The 19652-nt window shown below is 39.1% G+C and overlaps 1 protein-coding gene across 1 annotated transcript; it reads right to left on the bottom strand.

The window, feature by feature from the left end:
- Window positions 1-3: 3 nt before the first annotated feature.
- LOC147173622 (leukemia inhibitory factor receptor-like) lies at window positions 4-18125 on the bottom strand. Its single transcript, XM_086076142.1, has 18 exons — window positions 17992-18125; window positions 12068-12209; window positions 11843-11979; window positions 11500-11653; window positions 11128-11403; window positions 9743-9872; window positions 9451-9587; window positions 8745-8887; window positions 8502-8655; window positions 7789-7853; window positions 7055-7292; window positions 6676-6849; window positions 4987-5079; window positions 4727-4876; window positions 4475-4612; window positions 3725-3818; window positions 3557-3623; window positions 4-2718 (listed from the first exon to the last, which is right to left on the bottom strand). The coding sequence occupies exons 2-18, from the start codon at window positions 12147-12149 to the stop codon at window positions 2062-2064; spliced, it is 2889 nt and encodes a 962-aa protein (XP_085932268.1). The 5' UTR covers window positions 12150-12209; window positions 17992-18125; the 3' UTR covers window positions 4-2061.
- Window positions 18126-19652: the final 1527 nt, after the last annotated feature.

The following is a 19652-nucleotide window of genomic DNA, read 5'->3' as shown; positions in this document are numbered from 1 at the left end:
ACAAATTATTCTTATTTTTATTATTATTGTTTTTACATGAGTAACATTTCAGCTTGATGTTAACATTAAGCATAGTTTGCGGGGTCAACATTTTCATAATCTATCCTTTTATTCTCCCTCCTAATCATCAGGAATTACAAACATGAGAATACTATTCTCTGACAGATCATACAATTTAAAGCATTTCAATAATGCAAGCATTTATAGGTGCACATTTAGTCATAAAATCATGCACAGCATTAGTCAATGTTAGTTTTTAAAGCCATGGGAGCTCAAACCGTATAAGGTATCGTGATTTTGTTGTGTTTGCTTACACACCGTGCATTTACAAATCAGGAAAGGTGCAGCAGCAAGCGTACCCTGATATTATTTACACAAGCGGTTTTCTGCTTTACTCGAGGCCACATCAGCGTCTGGCAGCAATTTGACACAGATGCTGTGAAAGCAGACGAAGCGATCATTGGAAGACAATCACAATATTACTAACTAAAAACATTCAGATCTGTTGGGTAAATCATAAACAATGCTATTGATACAATGACACACGGTTTAGTATAAAACATTATCTGTTGCCACAAATAAAATCTAGTAACATACCCTGCCTCATTGGAAATGCAGGCTTTAAAAGGGGAAAACAATGTGCAGCCATGTTTAAATTCTCAAAACTATATCCTCTGTTTCATATGACCTCATATCGGCTTGGATAGTCATCCGACCATCCACTGTAGCTTTTGGATTGAATCCAGTCAATCGATATTCCTTGTAAAACAAGAACAGCATTGCTAAACGAAGACATTTTTTCTCAGTAGTCAGAAAAGGACCGCCTGAGAAGTTGACCAGCAAAGTCATCCAGTTCCAGCCACGTTATTCCTGTCACAGTAGTTTTACTTAAAGCTTGTAAGCTGTAGGCACTGAGAAACTTGAGTGAAATTAGCGTACATTTCCTGTCATACAGTATATGCAAATGAATATCAACGGATAATTGAAGCATGACACAATTTGTGGAAAGGCATAACATGAAAGGAATATGGACACGGCAAATCTCTCCTAAGTAAAATAAAAGCAGATTATTTTTAAAAACAACAATATGCTGCAAATGGTGTCCCATACATTATTCATCTGTTCTGAGCTACTGTCATTTTGCATAATGCACACCAGTTGATTTGAGTAGCAAAGCAGTCCGTGAAAATTAAAATGATTCATTAAAATGGAACACTATGATTGATTCTCAAAGTTCAGTCTCAATATTTGCACGGAAAGCCGCTAACTAGCAAAAGTACATGTGACATTAATTATAGATATACATATTTAAAAAAAAAAATAAAAAAACTGGCCTGTAAAATATTTACAAAAACCCTACAGATTAAAACAAGACAAATGTAAACAAAAGTAACATGATGTGTTCAGTACATGAAATTGAATACGCTCTAGCTTATATCACCAGTGTCATCATCCAGACAATTCCAGAGCGTAAAATAAATCACCTTCTGATTGTGTGTAGAATAATGACTCATTAAAAGTGCATAGGACATCATCTCATGAGAGGGCTACTCAAAAGACAATTAACAGACATGTTCCATTCATATCTAACGTAAAAAACAATAAAAATAAAAATAATTCCTTTTGTAGTGTTTCAATAAATGCTTATGGAAATGTTTGGTTTGAAAATTACTTTCTAGGATTTTTAAATTCACATCACGAGTAAAATAAAATTTTTTTTTAATAAAAACTAAAAGCTGCAACATTGGAACACGTCAGTGCTGAATGCCCACAGTCACAAAGAAAGCCAATAGGTGCGCCATTTTTCCTCAAATAGTGGCCTCTGCTTTATTAATGGATGCACACTTATAGCATGATAATGAGTAAATCAATGCCCCTGGCCCACTATATGAGGAAAACATGATTATTTACCTGCCATCAAACTGCTACATCAAATGGACATATTACATTTTTGCCTGACGAATGAAGCTTTCTGCAGTTTGATCCACGTCACTGGTAATACTAATGAATGTAAGAGGACTAGGCCATCTGACGGGCCGGGCAGCTTCTCATGAGAGGATATCATGGTTTTGCAGAGGACAGCAGGTTGGTGAACCAGCCTGCCGCGGAAGTAGAAAGCGGACGTTTCTCTTCGCCGTCCTCCTCCGACTCGCCGTCGTGGAGGAGGAACTGCGTGGAGGCCACTGATGTGGGTGAGCCCAAACAGGGCGCCAGGCAGTCCTGCTCCTCGGCCTCCCCGGGCGAGTCCAAATTCCAAGAGCTTTGAGGTTTGTAGCCTCCGGAGCATGCAGCTTGAGGATCTTGGGAAGAGTTGTCACTTGACGCTGCAGCTTGCCTCTGGGGGCGGTAACCACCTCCACCGGCCGCCATTTCAACCTCAGAGGAACCCTGTTGATCTGTGTGGAAGACCAGACATGACCCTGAAGTTTGGATTCCTGTGTAAGTCACATCGGTTTGCCCGGAGTCCATTGATGACGAAGAGGAGTCCGAAGAGTCCGGATAACGCGGCCTTATGGGGCGCTCGTCGATCATTCGGTTGTAGTAGCGTAACGACGTTGGCTCATCCGTGTCGAGTGGCCCGTCTCCGATCATCTGATCCTCTTCCTCCTCCTCATCCTCTTCGGGAATGACCACCAGCACTTCTTTCAGGGAGTCCAATTCGGGCTTCTCGACAACATGGACCAGGTTGTGGGGCGATGGCCTCACATCCAGCGGACCCTGTCGGGTTCAGTCAATCAATGATCGAAGATGGAAGCGAGTTGCAGAATAGTTAAAAAAAATAAAAATACATATAGACCTGCATTACAAATTGTCAGTGATTAGTGCCACGTTTATTATTGTAGTTTATTTACAGTTAGTATAAATCAGTCATCATCATTTGTGGATTTTGAATTTAGCAGCAAAATCCACCTGTCCATCTCAGGGGGCGGCCATTTTGCCACTTGTTGTCAACTGAAAATGACATCACAGTTGCTCAGGGCTCAGATAAACGACCAATCCCAGCTCACCTGTTTTCTGAGTTTGGTCATGTGACGTTCGTAAGCTGAGCCATGATTGGGTGTTAGGCCTACCTTCGCCTTAAGCAACCGTGATGTCATTTTTACTCAACAGCGAGTGGCAAAATGGCCGCCCCCTGAAATTGATTTTTTTTTTTAAAGTGGATGTTGCTGCTTAATTGATATTCCTTGAACGCAACCTTATTCAGAATGGATTTTAGACTAAGTGTATTGAACATTATTATTGTCAAGAAATTTTTTTTTTGGGGGGGGTTTGACTTCCGCTTTAAGAACTCTTGTTTAGATCAGTCATTCACAAACACAGCACACTAGTGTGTCATGAAAGATCATAAAGTTTTGCTATCTATGCCAGTAACAGAAAAATTCAACACAAAGATATAAAAAGGTACAAATAACCCATGTATCCATTTGTTGCCATTCATATAACAGAATAAGATTGGTGTGTTACGAGATTAATGTAAAATATGTAAAAACGTTAATATACAAATAGAAAGTACGAGTGTACTCAAAATTGTGGCCATACATTTACTGACACGTACCTGTGTCCTGGTCCAGTCGTCGTTCAATTTGGGCTGCGGTATGTCTGGATAGAAGGCCGTCTTTACCCTGATGAGAACAACAACGGAAAAATGTTAGTGTGTCAAAATAAAAACATCACTTTAGCATTAATCATGTCACATGCTCAAATAAAAGGTGCGCTGACTCACCATTTTCGTTTCTTATAGCAAAGGAAGGTGACAATGGATAGCAATAATGCGAGAGATCCAAGAGATGACAGCATTTCCAGGATGAGCCAATCAGCTTGAAGGAAGAGAACATAGGATAAATGACTGCATAATAGGGCTGGGAGTCTCACAATTCGATTCGATTCTGATTTTTGGGCCTGCGATTCGATTCAGAACGATTTTAGATTCAAAATGACTTGACAATGATTTCTGCTTCAATTTATAGATATGCAAAGAATTGTCATGATCTACTCCAGTCTGACTCGCTAATGCTAATTAGCGCGCTACTCGTGGCACTTTTATCACTCGAAAGAACGACTATTCATACAAAACACTTCAGGAATGTATACAGAGAAGCATCTTAACATTACTGATCGACATATGGTCTTCCTACACTGCAAAAAAAATAAAAAATAAAAAATAAAACACTTTTATTGGACTTGATCATGACTTTTTGCTTCTATGTGGCTACAACTTAACAGTGTATCAGAACACGTGAAACCACACTGCCCCTAAGTGGCCAAATCGTGTACAACATGAACAGTGCTCCCAATTAAGGCACACACAAACAAGGGCAAGACAGTATAAAAAATTTAAATAAAATCGATTTTGGGACATTTAAAATCAATTCTGAATCGCACTAAATGAGAATCGATTTTTTTTGCCACACCCCTACTACTGCATAAGTATATTCACAGGGAGTAATCGCAAGTATTTAGAGGGTGCACATACCTAACTGCTCCACTGTGATGGAGGTGGTGGCGCCTGTGTCCTCGCCTGCTGAAGTGTATGCTTTAACCGTGAATTTATAGGAGCCCTTGGAGAGACCCTTAACCGTGTACTTCCTGCTTCCTTCTCCCGATAGATTGGCTGCGAGGACGGACAAGATGGGGAACACGGTAGAAAGAAAGAGCACAAGAGGATGTAGCGGTAATGTTGATGCACTCAAACACTGCTCGACTGTTAGAAAAGGCCGGTATATACCGAGTAGCATAAGCTGGGAGTCACTTCTGAGGTAAACGTTGTAGCCCAAGATGTAACCTCTCCTGCTGGCCTCCGGCATGGCTTCCCACGTCAAGAGAACGTCCGAGTCCTGCTGACTGATGAGCAGGTGCGGGACGGCTCTGGCGGGAGCTTGAGTGAGGAAAGTATGAAGGTCGTTTGAAAGTCAACGGCATTTTGAAAAGAAATGCTGCTTCGGTGGCAAAAAAAAAAAAAAAAGAAGAAAGGTTGGTGCTACTTACCCAGTTCTTGCATGTAGCCCTGCCAGCACTGCAGCAGCTCTGAGGAGCAGCTGAACAGGGAGATGTTGTACTTCACACCTGGCTGGAAGTTGACTGACGAAGGGATAAGAGATTGTTATTGTTATTGAAGTTGGTTTGAAAGTAAAAATCCCCAAACGTAACAATGAAAGCCAGCTTCAGGAGTGTTTAATCAAATGCAAAGGTCACATGACATTCCAACCCAGGTTGTGTCTGTAAATAACCCCAAATACATTTCAGCTGTTCAGTTGGATTTTCTTGACATTGTATTTTGCGTTCTATGAGAACCCTGGAGGTTTTGTAATAAAACTGACTAGGGGTGTGCCCAAAAATCGATTCTCATTTAGTACGATTCACAATCGATTATAAATGTCCCAAAATCGATTTTATTTCAATTATTTTATACTGTCTTGCCTTTGATTGTGTGTGCCTTTATTGGGAGCGCTGTTCATGTTGTACTCAATTTGGCCACTTAGGGGCAGTGTGGTTCCACGCGGTCTGATACACTGTTACGTTGTAGCCACATTAGAGAGTACAAGGAAAAAGTCACAATCAAGTAATTCCAATAAAAGTTGTTTTTTTTGCAGCGTGGAGCCGTTCTTTCGAGTGGTAAAAGTGCCGCGAGTAGCGCGCTAATTAGCATTAGCGAGTCAGACTGGAGTAGATCATTACGATTCTTTGCACATCTATAAATTGAAGCAAAAATCATTGTCAGTCAAATCATTTTGAATCAAAAATCATTCTTAACCGAAAATTGATTCTGAATCGAATCGCAGACCCAAAAATCGGAATCGAATCGAAAGACATTCAAAGATTCCCAGCCCTAAAACTGACAGATTTTAACTGTTCATAATTTCTTCCAACTTGTCTAAGGCCCCAGGTCCAAGCATGGCATTCTTTAATTTATTTATTTCATTCTTTAAAAAAAAGAGAGAGAGATGAAAGGGGGCAGAAAGAAGCAAAACATATAACATTTGCCTCTAATTAACACAAAATGAATGACAGCTATGGTCAAGTTACACTTACACAAAATAACCGTTTTACAATTTTACCAAATAAATGCAATAACCTAGTTAACTGCTACATATTAATATCATGCGTTTCATTTTTGTTATATTTAATTCCATAGACTGACCTCCTGGATTGAAATACATCTTTCTTTTTGTTTTGTTCTATACTTTGGTTTAGAAAAAAAATCAATTCCTCTTAATTTGTACTCACTTTCTATTTTAAAAATAAATCTATTTCGCAAGTTATTTGGTCAAATTTGGTGATGGGCTTTATACATAATTTTGAGGCGGTAATATTCCATCAATTGATTACATTCTAAGGATTTTAATTATAAATATTGGGTTTGTATAATCCCTATATCCGCTTCCATTATTGACTCGAACAGCACGTTTTTGTAAAAGAAATGTTGGTTCGTGTATGTTTTACAAGTGCACCCCCCATACTTCTTGATTGAAAGGTAAACATTGTCAGCAAAAGCCTACTAGAACAACTACAATCTACCAGTAATAGTGGTAAATCACAGGCACTTTAAATGTTGATGAATGTGTGCTGGCTCCCACGTAATGAGAGTTTGAATGTGAATGATATATTGTAAACATGCCAATTATTAGAGGGGTGTGGACACTTCCCCTCTCTCAAAGCTCATGTCGCTTAAAGTACCTGACTCAATGGAAGTATTTGTGTTCCCCGTTGCCACCTTGACCCACTCCACGTGGCAGTCCTGCTGGCAGTGGGCGTCGTGCCACTCTATGACATAACCGCAGCTGGAGTTGGTGTCATCCTGCCAGGCCAGGGGGAAACCTGTGTCCATATAGACCACCCTCTGGCACCTCTCTAGTAGAAAAATAAAATAAAATAAAAAAATAGATACATTTTTTTTTATTAGATTTTCTCAGACATTCTTAATCCGAATTTCATTTTTTGTGTGATACTTAAAATATCAAGACAGAATCTCTTTTCATTGATCGCATTAGCTTGCTTAAGTGTATTGAAAGAGTTAAATCTGTACACATACGCCGCCCTCCGAGCTGTGACCCACCTGCGACACGTAGAGGTATGGTAACACTTGCGGGCAGCGAATCCCCAGCAGCGTTCTTGGCAACGACAGCAGCCATGACTTGGTTGTCGTTGGTGAAGGCGGAGATTCGTGTGAGGTTGATTGGCAGCATGAAAGTGTCTGGAGGGAGCGTTTCAGTGTGCTGCAGGTTCTCTTCGGGGCTCCAGAGCGTCACTTCGTAAGACGTGATGGGACCGTGGCTTTCTCGGGCTGTTAGAGGCTAAAGAGGGGCAAGGTTTTGTAAAAGGAAGAGAGGTTTCGTTTAATTTGCCATTTCAGGTGATTATGGGATAGAAACTTGGTTACCTAGTGCAGACTAATTCATACCTAGCTGTTACAGTGGCTTTAGACAGTCAACACAGGTCAATTAAAGTAAAAACAATGATATCACAATATATTATTTCAAACCTTTTTTTTTTAAATCATAAAACCTTGTACAAGTAAAAAAAAATCAGTTGGCTACATGTGTATGACAAACCCCCAAATTAATACTTTGCTGAATTATTTATCTTTTTCTTCAATTACAGCATTCGTTACATGAATAAAATGTCCAATTGATATGTAACTTTTTTTTTTTTTTGAAAGTGCAAATGATCATTGTAGCATTCATTGGAAAACTAAAAACTTAAGGAGCAAACATGGTTAATTTTGAATATATGAATATGCATATGAACTCACTTAAATAATACATAAATTACATATATTTTTTAAATCACCTTCCAAATGATCTGACCGGAGTTGTCATTGTTGATATGCATCCACACATCAAGCTGATCTGGAACTGTGATGGAAATTGAAATGATGGTTAGCAATAGGGGTCTTTGAATGTCTCACGATTCAATTAGATTCCGATTTCTTGGGTGTGCGATTCGATTCAGAATCGATTTTCGATTAAGAACGCTTTTTTATTCAAAATTATTTGATTGACAATGATTTTTGCTTCAATTTAAAGATGTTCAAGTAATCGTAATGATCTACTCCAGTCTGACTCGCTAATGCTAATTAATGCGCTACTCGTGGCGCTTTTATCACTCAAAAGAACGGCTCCACGCTGCAAAAAAAACAACTTTTATTGGAATAACTTGATTTTGACTTTTTCCTTCTACTCTCTAATGTGGCTACAACTTAACAGTGTATCAGACCGCGTGGAACCACACTGCCTCTAAGTGGCCAAATAGGGTACAACATGAACAGCGCTCCCAATAAAGGCACACACAAACAAAAGGGAAGACAGTATAAAATAATTTAAATAAAATCAATTTGGGGACATTTAAAATCGATTCTGAATCGTACTAAATAAGAATAGATTTTTTGGCACACCCCTAGTTAGCAAGTTCACACCTTTTAATTGTCAAATATAAAAAAATGTAAATGCAGTTAAATGGATTTACAGTAAATAAAGGTATTCAAACCATACATTCATCCTTACCATCCATATTTGTTTTGATAGTAAGGGGTTGGCTCCAGTTTCCCCACTTCCAGAAATTCTGCTGGGCACCACATCGGACTTTAATGTTGTACTCCTCATTGGGATAAAGCTCCAAAAGTCGCACCGTCATCAGACCGACCCCTGTGAAGGTGCGCTGGACACGTACAACATTTTTAACACTTGTAAGACCACATTATTGAACATGAAAAAAAACAATGTTACTGGGCAAAGGAAGTAACTGACCTTTGCTTTGTTGCCATCTGACCTGAGCTCCACCTGGCAGACAAGCGGCAGGGAAATATATCTGTTATAATCCCAATTCCACAGCAAGGTGGCATTCCAAGCATTGACGACAGCGCTCAGGTTCGCAGGTGCCACCGGGTACACTGGGATGAAAAATTGAATTTAGTTACATTTGCATTTTACCTTTAGAATTTTAACAGTTAAGTCATTCACTGCCATTGACGGTTATAGACGTCAAATATTCATTTGAACTATTTCTATTAGTTTAAAAATGTTTGTTAACAAGAGTATGAAAACCTATATATTGTTTTATTGTACATTTAGAACAGATATAAAATGTGTGATTAATCATGAGTTAACTCGTGAAGTCATGCAATTAATTACGATTAAAAAATGTAATCGCCCGATGCTCCTAATTTTTAATATTTTCTTTTTTTAAATTGCGTCAGGCGATTACATTTTTTAAATTGTAATTAATCGCATGACTTCAATAGCTAACTCACGTTTAATCATACATTTTATACCTGTTCTAAATGTACAATAAAAAACATTTCTAGGTTTTCATACTGTTAACAAAAGTGGATTTTTTTTTTTAACTAATAGAAATAGTTCAAATTAATTTTTGACGTCAATAGCCGTCAATGGCAGTGAATGAGTTAAAAACTCATTACTGTGTTTCGCAATGAGGTGAGGCCGAGCCACTCACCTCTGTGTCGGATCTCAGCTGAATCCAACACGCTGTCCCGTCCGAGAGGATTCACAGCTTCCAGCGTCCAGTTCCCCTCCCACTGCGCTGCACTGCACGTCCTCAAATTTTCGACCAAGGTGGCCTCCTCACATTTCCTACAAAAGTAAAATGAATCATATTAGACAGTGAACTGCCGTTTGGTTGAGACAAAATAAGTGTCATTTTGGAGGCCAACTACACTGTTTTTTTTTTCGCTGGACGAACGTTGCTTCAAATTTGATGTTTGCGATATCACACACATGCAAAGTACCTGTCGTTCAGCGAGTAAATTGTTCTTCTTCGCTTGCCGTAGAGACGTGTGTCTCGCACTTCTTTCCACTGGCACACGGCCGACGTCAAATCTCGAGTTTCGCAATGAAAATCACTGAGTAGAGGAGGATCTGGGGAAATAATAGTAAAGTAAGAAGTAGAAACGGGGAAAGATGCCGAGTCTGGGTGGAACGGCCACTTTAACCTGAGCACGACGCACCAATGGATAATCAGACGATTGGTTATGGAAAAACTGATTTTTTTTTTGTGCCGGGGGGGAAAAACACCTTCAAATAGGATCATTTATTTAATTATTTTTTTTATGATTAATTATTTAATTTAATAATTTCTCAGCATTCGCGCCTTGACCCTTTTGTCTTCTACTTGGGGAACCGCTTTTTTTCTGATTGGCTAACAAGTTGAAGTTAAAAATATCCACCAATAGCTCATACAGGCAACGGGACAAAATTACCAAGACTTAACACTTGCTCCAAAAATTCAACTTAACTAGCACAAATGTGAAATTATTTCTTATGGAGGATTTTAGAGGCATTTGAAGTGCTCATTCCATGGTCGTTTTTTTGTTTTTAAAACTCTTTTTACTGCCACACGTTATCCAAAAAACAACCCCGACAGTGCCAGCTAATTTTCGAGCATTTTAACTAATCTTTCAAGAATAAAATAAAAATAATATTGTGTACTTTGACTACATAAACATGGTGGGTACCAAATGAAAGATCGCGTTTCATTCTTTCATTAGAAAACAAAAGTATATTTCTTATTTTGTTCTTCGGTAATTTTTAAGTGACATTTTGTGAGAATTGAAAAGATAAGGAGAAAACAAGCTTTTTGTGAAAAGATACATTTTCTTCCCAACAGTGACTTTATGACACTAATATTTTTTGTTTAGTGACACTCTGTGAATAGATTTAATGTGACAAAGGCTTTGATCATTCACGTCGTCCTTGAAAACATTCAATTTAATCAGATTGGTCATGTTTCAGTGTAATTCCATACTATTGGGAGCCCTTTGAAAAGAGATACAATGCTGCCATCTGGTGGCCATAGTTAGTGGGCGTTTGTGATTTCACAAGTCCATTGAGTAGGCACGTCCACCGCCTATTGAAAAAAAAAAACGTAGTAAACGTCAATTAAAGCTTTTGGCGGGATTCATTTGGATTTTAATATACGTCATTAAACGTTTTCGGCGGTAAAAGAGTTAAGAAAATTCCACAAAGATGGCGGGCAATTCTCCCATTGCTGTATGAAATAAAATTGTTGTAAGTACACCTCTACAGAGGAGCTAATATCTTTACACACATTGACAATGAGAGCAACACTGCCACCTACTGCAGCGGATGTGCAATTACACGTTGGTAAACTTACATCCAACAAAGACCACGGCTCCCGACAGTTTGTTATTTTCCTTGTTCTTGCAGATGACATTGCTCCCTGTCCTGTTTGACGGAGCCTGATGAGTTACTGTGACGCTGTAACTCCGCCGACTCAGCCGTGTGGCGTTCACGGCTGCGTTGCCGTAATGCATCGAACCGAAGATCCGCCCTTCCGCCACAATGCAGCAGAAGGTGGTGCTGTCACCCGCACGCACGATTCTATCCTGGGGGTACATCTGGAACTTCTCATTGGTGGGCAGATCGTTTCCTGAAGAAGGAAAAATTATAAGAGGAAGAGAATCGTTCAAAGGGTGGAAAAGTATAAATAGATCATGTTTGGTGTATTCGAGCAGAGAGGATTGACCTTGGAGGATTTGCGCGTCGCTCCATTCACTCGTCACCGTCCCCTCCCTGGAGCGGATTTGGACAGACAAGGAGGTACATTCGAGAGGTTCTGCTGAGGTCCAATTCCACTCGTACCGACCAGTCGTCTGGTTTAGAGTCGCATGCAGCGAGTCCTAAAACATTATAGTAACAAATTACTGCGGTGTGCTCGCAACTTAAAATGGTAGTAAAAAAAAAAAAAATACATTTTGAGAGGCAGGGTACATCTTGGACTGATTGCCACTCGTAGGGTATCTACTCTAGAATGAGACTCTGGCAACATAATTCAAAATAAGAATTCAGAAAAAGAGAATATCCCTCACATAGAAGACGGTTTCATTGAGTTCCGTCCTGAGGACGATGGCATCAAACGTCGTGGCGCTGCCTCCCAGCCAGGAAATGGACATTTGCTGCGCATTCATATTGGGTGCCAGTTTTACCTGATGGGGTACGGTCAGGTCTGAGAAGAGAAATGAGACAACAAACAAAAGCCTGAATCTTTTGCTGGTATTGCGCAAGTTCAGCCCGATGTGATGGAAGATTCCTACCATTTTGTGCATGAGTGTGTACCACTGAAAGGAGGCAACAGATGAGCCAGACAGGCCAGCAGCTGGCTTGTAATTGAGGCATGGCGAGGGACTGTTTGTGGGCCGTTGCACTATGGCAGCACCATGCTGTTGGCAGAGCACCCTGCGAGAGCATAAAAATACACAGATACGGACATTTAGTTCAGTGAAGCCATTTATATGCACAAGATCGTTTGTTTTGAACGAGCTGGATTTTTGAGAAACGACCGCCTGCTCTTCCCGCACGTCAACTCTATCTTATCCTTACTGGAAGAGCCATCCCTCCAACAGCGCATGTACCAACCTGAAGGATAAACCAAGCCACAGCACAAAAATACATTGGTCACAATATGTGCACACTTGCGCAACAAGGTCTCGATCCAAAATTATATAGCACAGACCTCAAGTCTATGTCCTTTTACTAATAAAAAAAGATATGCATGCCAAGTGATACTGTTGCTCTCCAGTCCAGAAGGTGGCGGTATTTCACAGTACATGCTTTTCATCGCAGCTCCCGCTACTAGATATGGTGCTGTCCTACTTTGCCACAACTCCAAAGAGTGAAAATATGTTCCCGGATGTGCACCTTTGACTCATCTGCAGCAAAATTGCATGGGTATATATATCCTATGCCAAGCAGGGTTATAATAGATTTGGAATTTTCATCATAGTTAGTTTTTATTCCGTTTTGTTATTTTAAAATGTAGTTAGTTTTAATTCGTATTCAGAGCAGCTGTGTTAGTTTCTATTCATCGTTTTTATTTGTTTTAGTATTAGTTTTTTTTTCTATTTTGTAGATTTCTTGTATGAAGATTATAAAAACATCACAGTAAAAATTGTGCAGTAAAAAAAAAAATCTAAACATAATGAAAAAGAACATAAAGAAAGCAAATTGTTGTAGAATGTGTGTGTTTTTAAGGGGCGTGGCCTAATGAAGCGAAGTCAGGAGCTGGATTCTGAATCTCTACTTGTAAATCGTCTCATTTTTTTCCACTTCACTCGAGCAGGGGCACTGAAGCTCACTTGTGACTCAAATTTTGGCTCTCAACACAAAGCAAAAAACACTGTGTATTTTTTTTTTCCCACAATAACTAGACAGCAGTATACTGAAGTGTTTCCAATACCTTGCTTCCAGAGAGCAGCATAATGTTCAAAGCACCTAATGTGTTTACTTTTATGTTTACAGTGGGACTCAAAACGGAATATTATTACGTTGTGAGTGCGTATTCAATAAAGAAAACCGTTCTTCTTTGGGACCTATTCATGCATCAGCTTATGGAAAGTTACAGAGCAGTCTTCTTTCCAAAATCCCATTAGCATTTTTAGCTAACACATGGTCCAAAGAAGTTTAAAAAAATAATAATAATAATGTTAAAACACAAAATAATACTCCTCTACTGAAAAAAAAAAAAAAAAAAGGGGGCATGATTTTTCCCCCTGTAAGAATCCCATACAGTCATATACTGCAAGTCAAGTTCATCAACAAGGTCAACACCACATTTCAGTTTGGCTTAAGAGTCATGTCAATAATTGCTAAAAATGCACTACACAGTCCAGCTGGAAAAGGTAGGATAACCAAATTGGTGCTAAAGCATTCGGGAGGGTGCCATATTTAAAGCCATGAACTTGAAGAACCTGTGTGTTTGTGTAACCAATTCTCGGATGTGTTCTGTTCAACTGCAACACAGGTGCTTCAGTTTCCGAATTGGACAAGCTTGGACACGCGTGACAAAAAGAAAACACGCAGGTAGTATTATTCAATCCATTATTGCAACACACACCGTGCCTACACTTTGACTTAAAAATGATGAGCTTGTCATTTATTCCATCTAAAATACTTCCAGTTGATATGGTTTGATACAAATACAAAGTCATAGCTTCACATAAATACAGCTGTCTGGACTCATTGTTTCCCCACACGCGTGTCAGCACCACGATGGTTTTTGAACTGGTTGCAAGCTTGGTGGCCCCCCCACGTAAAAAGATCCTGAAGCTGAATACGCCTTCCAGCCCCCACCACATATGAGCTGTAGGTCCAGTGATTGGAAGCTAGACAATGGGCAGATTCTGGGAAATACACCCAAGAAACTGATAGCTCTAAAAGCCGCATACGCGCGTACAAATCAATACTTGTTTGCAGGCCAGCAGCGATAAATGCGACCACAGATGAGGCAATTACGAGAACGTGGTCGGCACTTAAAAACCAAGCCGGGAGCTTCATCTGTATGCCAGCAGTGTTCCCATTTTAGACAAGACTTTATCCTCGCCTCAACACCTCAGACTTTGTCTTTTTTTTTTTTTGTCCCCAAAGCTACGGGAAAATATGTCGAAATGCTGTGTAAAGTGCAGGACTGCAAACATTTCTCAGAACCCAAATTTGTTTAAAGGTCTTTTTGTCCAGTTTCTTTCTAAGAAAAACAGGACAACAGTAAGACCTTGTTGTGACCACCTAAAAGAGTTTCCAGCCTTTTCATTCCAGCCCGGAAGCCCCACACCACAGAACTTCAACTCACTTGGTCGAATTTATTTACATTTTTTTTTAATATACAAATTACTCAATATAAAACAGGGAACCATAAGAAAAATGACTTTTAAAATATGAATATATATATATATATATATATATATATATATATATATATATATATATATATATATATATATATATATCCCTTTTTGCCTTCACATCAGCTATCCATTTAGTTGTTTATGATAAAAAGTGAACACAATCCAGTCCTGAGCACTGGTTAACTTGTGATTTGCTCACCTACAAAATACTCACTCTTAAGTATAAAGACAAATGCACAGTGACTTCTTCTTTTTTTCTTTTCCCTTTTTTTTTAAAGTCTTGTAAGTGTGAAAAGATGGCCCCACTTAAGGAATAATTTAGGGTTGCAGCTATCAAACATTTTTAGAATAGAGTGTTTTTAATGTTATTGATTAAGTACCTGCATGGCAAAAGCTGGTGCATTATTAAACAACAATAAGAAATAATGCATAACGGGAATGAAAGGCCTGTTAAGGAGACTAAGCAATTGGCTTTTATTTTGGGGAAAAAACAACAACAACAACAACATACACAGCCAACTCCAATTGTTGGTTCCAAAACACAATTCAACACGAATACGTTTCCACCACTTTCATGCCAACATCAGGCTACAGCCACTACAAATATAAATACAGTGTAGTGATGATAGACTATATTAAATTACCTACAATTGATGTTTAGATCACAACTATGTGCTCAAATCTCGAATTGCCATAAACATGCTGCATGAATGATCCCAAACTTTGGACAGTCTGTTTTCTACAATCTACATGATTTGTAGGCCTTTACCATCATGCAAACTTTCTCCCGCCAAGCAGAAGAGTAGTGAATTCTTCAGCCATTCTTTTTTTTTTTACCCCCTTTTGCGATCATGTGAGGCAGTGTGGCACCCCATAATGCAACATATAACGTTACTTAAAATTTGCTGGCAAAATAAGAAGTTAACAGAGCAGAAAAACAGAGTGGGCACGTCCGAGTAATAAACACAAAGTCCACTCACTTAAAAAAGGGCGGCTGTGTCCATGCAATAACGTCTTCCCGAGCCCTAGAATAAATAAAATCTGGATATGCTGACCATTCGTGGGCCGCCATGTGACTCATGTGACCACGGTGGTCCATCTTTTGGAACCAGTGGAAATAAAAGCACCAAAGAAAAAGGGCACCATATTGTGCAGCTACTTAGGTATAAAAAGCAGTCTATTTACCATTTCAGATGTGCAACACAATAAATGAAACTGCGGGTACATATGAGAGAAAAATAAATCACTTTTTCGGGTATGCGTTGATATTCTGAAACATGAGCCACAATCCTGATCCCGACCTTTGAATGGGAACTAGAGGACGACCGGATGCTTTAGGACAAAAGTAAGTTCACAGACGTGTGTGTGTGTGTGCGTGCGCGCGCGCGCGTGTGTGTGTGTGAGTGGGCGTGTGTGTGTGAAAATGCCAGTGCTCTGACATCACTAGCAAGAGGACATTCAGTCCAGTGTGTGAAGCTGTTAGACTCAATCAGTCCTTCCTTCCTTCCTCTTCTCTGTAGCTCTTTAAGCATTTAACCCTAGAACATCTACAAAGGCACATTTTTCTGTCGAATAATTTTCTTTGGATCGGAGGACACTTAATATTCAGAAAATTCAAAATACCGGCGCGATAATTTGACTATTTTCAGATGAATAAGTGGGCATGAATATAGATGTACACAACAATTGGTTGTAGTTCATACATTAAGTGACATAAATGTTTATTCTCTATGAGTGCATATGAAGAGGAAAAGGCTTACCAACGTCCATAATATCCAAAGCATTGAATTGATCGTTTTAATATTTTCAGAAGATGAAGTGGGCATGAGTAAAGATGTGTACATGAATTATGTGGTGACAATCCTATCAGTTTTCAGACAAAAACGGCATTACGCTTATTCACATTAAGCGATTGAGATTGTCTCTTTTGGAGGCTTGGGCTACATTTGCCACCTATTATCGCTATATGTTAAAAATTTTATTAAATATTATTTCCCGAAGGAAGAACATGAAACCTGGCAGGGTTAGGAGTAGTGTCCCTATCTGAATTATGACAGTATTTGGCAATGCCAGGCGGCGTTTTCTTTTTTCCTATAATAGCAAATTAGACCATGAAACGAATACAAAAAATATCTGCTATGTTTAAGCACAAGACTGCTAAAAAAAAAATGCTCAAAACAGCGCTGCCCAAGGTAATATCATTATTATTTGTGACTTTTAATCTTATTTTTTTCCCCCCAGGTCATCAGATGCCATTGATTATTTTCGCAGGATTATTCTTATACACACTGCTTAATCGAATATTGAACATTATTATTATTGGGGTTTTTTTTTATGCAATAAGTGGCGTGTTTCTTTCAGGAGATTTAACAAGCACCCGCCTTGCCATAAACCTACTATGTCATCCGATATGAACAGACCTACAAGTCAGTGGAGAGAAAGAAACCATGAGGTGGTGTAACAGGAGCTCCCGTCTGTAATGGCCATTAACGTCTCTGAGTTTCCATTACCAAGACACACCAGAGTCAAGTATAAGAAAACCTTACAGACTTATTCAGTGCACACAACGAGTCAGAAGAACGGCACTATAATCACGCACACGCACACATTATAATTAAAGTGGCAAATAGCTTGTATTAGAAGAAGAGCTCAGGAGAGCTCTTTTTCTTACAAGGGACCATTTTAGTCCTCTGGGGACCTTAAATATACGAAGAAATATGACGTGACAAAAAAAACAACAACACATGCCACATGCTTATCTATTATATATTCAGAGCATTTGTTGTCTGTCGCCAAGTCACTGTTATATGGGGGACAATTGTTTTTTGAATACTGTATATTATGAACTGTATGAGTGTGGTTCTTGACCTGTTCAAGGTGTAAAGCGCCGTAAGTAAATAAAATTATCTTGGATGACCTTTAATTTTAAAAACATTTTTTTTCAACATTTAGAGGACGATGTCATGTGCACAAATTATATAGATTGTATATATGTTACTTTTGATCCTCCATAGTAAGTCACAGAAAAGGCAGTCCGCATTGCATCGCATCACCAAGGTTAGCATTAGCCAGTGGTCAGCAGCAGAGGCGGAGATGTCGTGACGTCCTCCATGACATTTGAGTCGCATCAATTTTCTGGATTGGTAATATCGTGAAATATTAAGCACATCGGGGTTGTTAAAGCGACTTAAATATTTGCCATCTCTTTAAACCGAAAACGCGTATATGAAAGGCCAATGATGTTTGGGGGGGAAAAAAACAACAGGCCAACAACAAGCATACCCGATTAAATGATAATTTAACGGTTATTATGAGCTCACTAGTGACACGAAAATTACCTTCTACGTGGCCACAAATCCTTTATGATGTCGTGGATCACGTAATCCAGTGAGTAAACGATTGGCGCGGTGATTTCTCTGGATTTGATGTGTTACAGTCGTGGGCCCGTGCTGTCTGTCATACCCAATCCCAATGGATAGAAACAGCGTGGGTTGGGATTACTGGAACGCAATGTTTTTGATTGGCGCTTGAACCAACCAATAGGATTCTAAGAAGACAACCGACCGCAAGAAAGGGCGTTGTCGCGGTGCGTTCATGTACCACTGGAAAAGGGTATCGTTCCCTGAAAGAATGCGGGTGTTGAAAAAGTGGGGTGTTTCTACACCCACATCCGTCATGGTCATGTATGTACCTGACAACTATTACTATTAAGAAATTTGACTATAAATAAACTATTTATTAACTAAATAATACAATTTCAAATTAATTCATATATTTTAGTTTTGGAAGCAAAAATGCTTTCCTGCACTTTCTGCTGTCTTTGTTAAAGTCAGATTTGTGAAGATATCACATTAATGATTAGCTAAGACCTTCAAGTAAATACTACTTTTAAAATTGTCATCTTACCAAATACTCTTGCTTTGGTTCTGAATGGTGCCCTGTGATTGAGTGGCAACCAGTTCAGGGTGTGCCCCGCCTACTACCCGAAACCAGCTGGGATAGGCTCCAGCACCCCCCGCGACCCTAGTGAGGAATAAGCGGTTAAGAAAATGGATGGATGGATGGATGGTTCTGAATGTGGAGATCTGTTCTGGGCAGGGGACAATGTAGTGGGATACATGGTTGTGGGCCACCCCAAAATCATGAAAAATCCACTGTTGTTTTGTTTTGAATCATTGTGCTGATCTCCATATGCAGCGACGCACATGTAGGATTATTATGTAGGATTATTTTCTGTGACGGTCATGCACTTAATTCGAAATTAGTTGATAATTTTCTGACGATTACAAAAATAATCTTTTTATTTATTTACACATTTTGGTCATTGATAAGGCCCGTTTGCCTGCATTGCACTACTTACTACTTTCTTCACAGCTCGGCAGGACAAAAGAAGAAACATTTTAATTTATTGATTGTTTTCCACCAATCACATATCCTTTGGCAAGGCGCGCCTCAAGATAAGGATTTTTTTGCTCCACATTCTGCTCTGCATGTCAAGGTCAATTTAAAACTTGTTCTTGTTTTGGTTCTGAGGAGTTGTGATAGCTGCTGCTCAGTACATGCGGGCATGAATCCAGTGGGAAACAGCTGCCCAAATATCCTAATTAAAAATATATTTTACGTATTGCTTTATCACCTGGATGTATTTATTTATTTATTTATTTATTTTTATTTTCAAAATAAATGTAAAAACAATATTTTCACAGTTCCGTAGGTTTTAAAGATTAAAATGATTCCTTTCTTTCCATTTCTCTGAATGCTGCCCTTGGAAGAAGAAATTTGAACACCTCTAGATTAACGGTTATTTTCCCAAGAGGAGATACACGTCTTTATTATCTGCAAAGAGAAAAAGTATTTTTGCTATTTCTGTGATGATTTAATGTTGATGTTTGAAAAATAAACTTGCTGGGGGAAAGGGCAACGCGGTTTATTTATTTATTATGCCATTGTCTGTTTCTTTAAGAGAAGGGTTAAACGAGATTCAAATCGGAAATCGTGC

Source organism: Leptonotus elevatus, chromosome 5 (genome assembly GCF_054856555.1).
Source record: "Leptonotus elevatus isolate MCC_2025b chromosome 5, RoL_Lele_1.0, whole genome shotgun sequence".
Taxonomy (NCBI): Eukaryota; Metazoa; Chordata; class Actinopteri; order Syngnathiformes; family Syngnathidae; genus Leptonotus; species Leptonotus elevatus.
This window is presented reverse-complemented; position numbering and strand designations above follow the sequence as displayed.

Excerpts from the sequence above, each read along its gene's own strand:
- LOC147173622 (XM_086076142.1), bottom strand. The coding sequence starts at position 12,149 with ATGCCTCAATTACAAGCCAGCTGCTGGCCTGTCTGGCTCATCTGTTGC. Across the intron at positions 7,293-7,788 it reads CCGGTCAGATCATTTGGAAG|CCTCTAACAGCCCGAGAAAG; the intron begins GTGATTTAAAAA and ends GCCCCTCTTTAG. Across the intron at positions 3,624-3,724 it reads TGCTATAAGAAACGAAAATG|GGTAAAGACGGCCTTCTATC; the intron begins GTGAGTCAGCGC and ends TGTTCTCATCAG.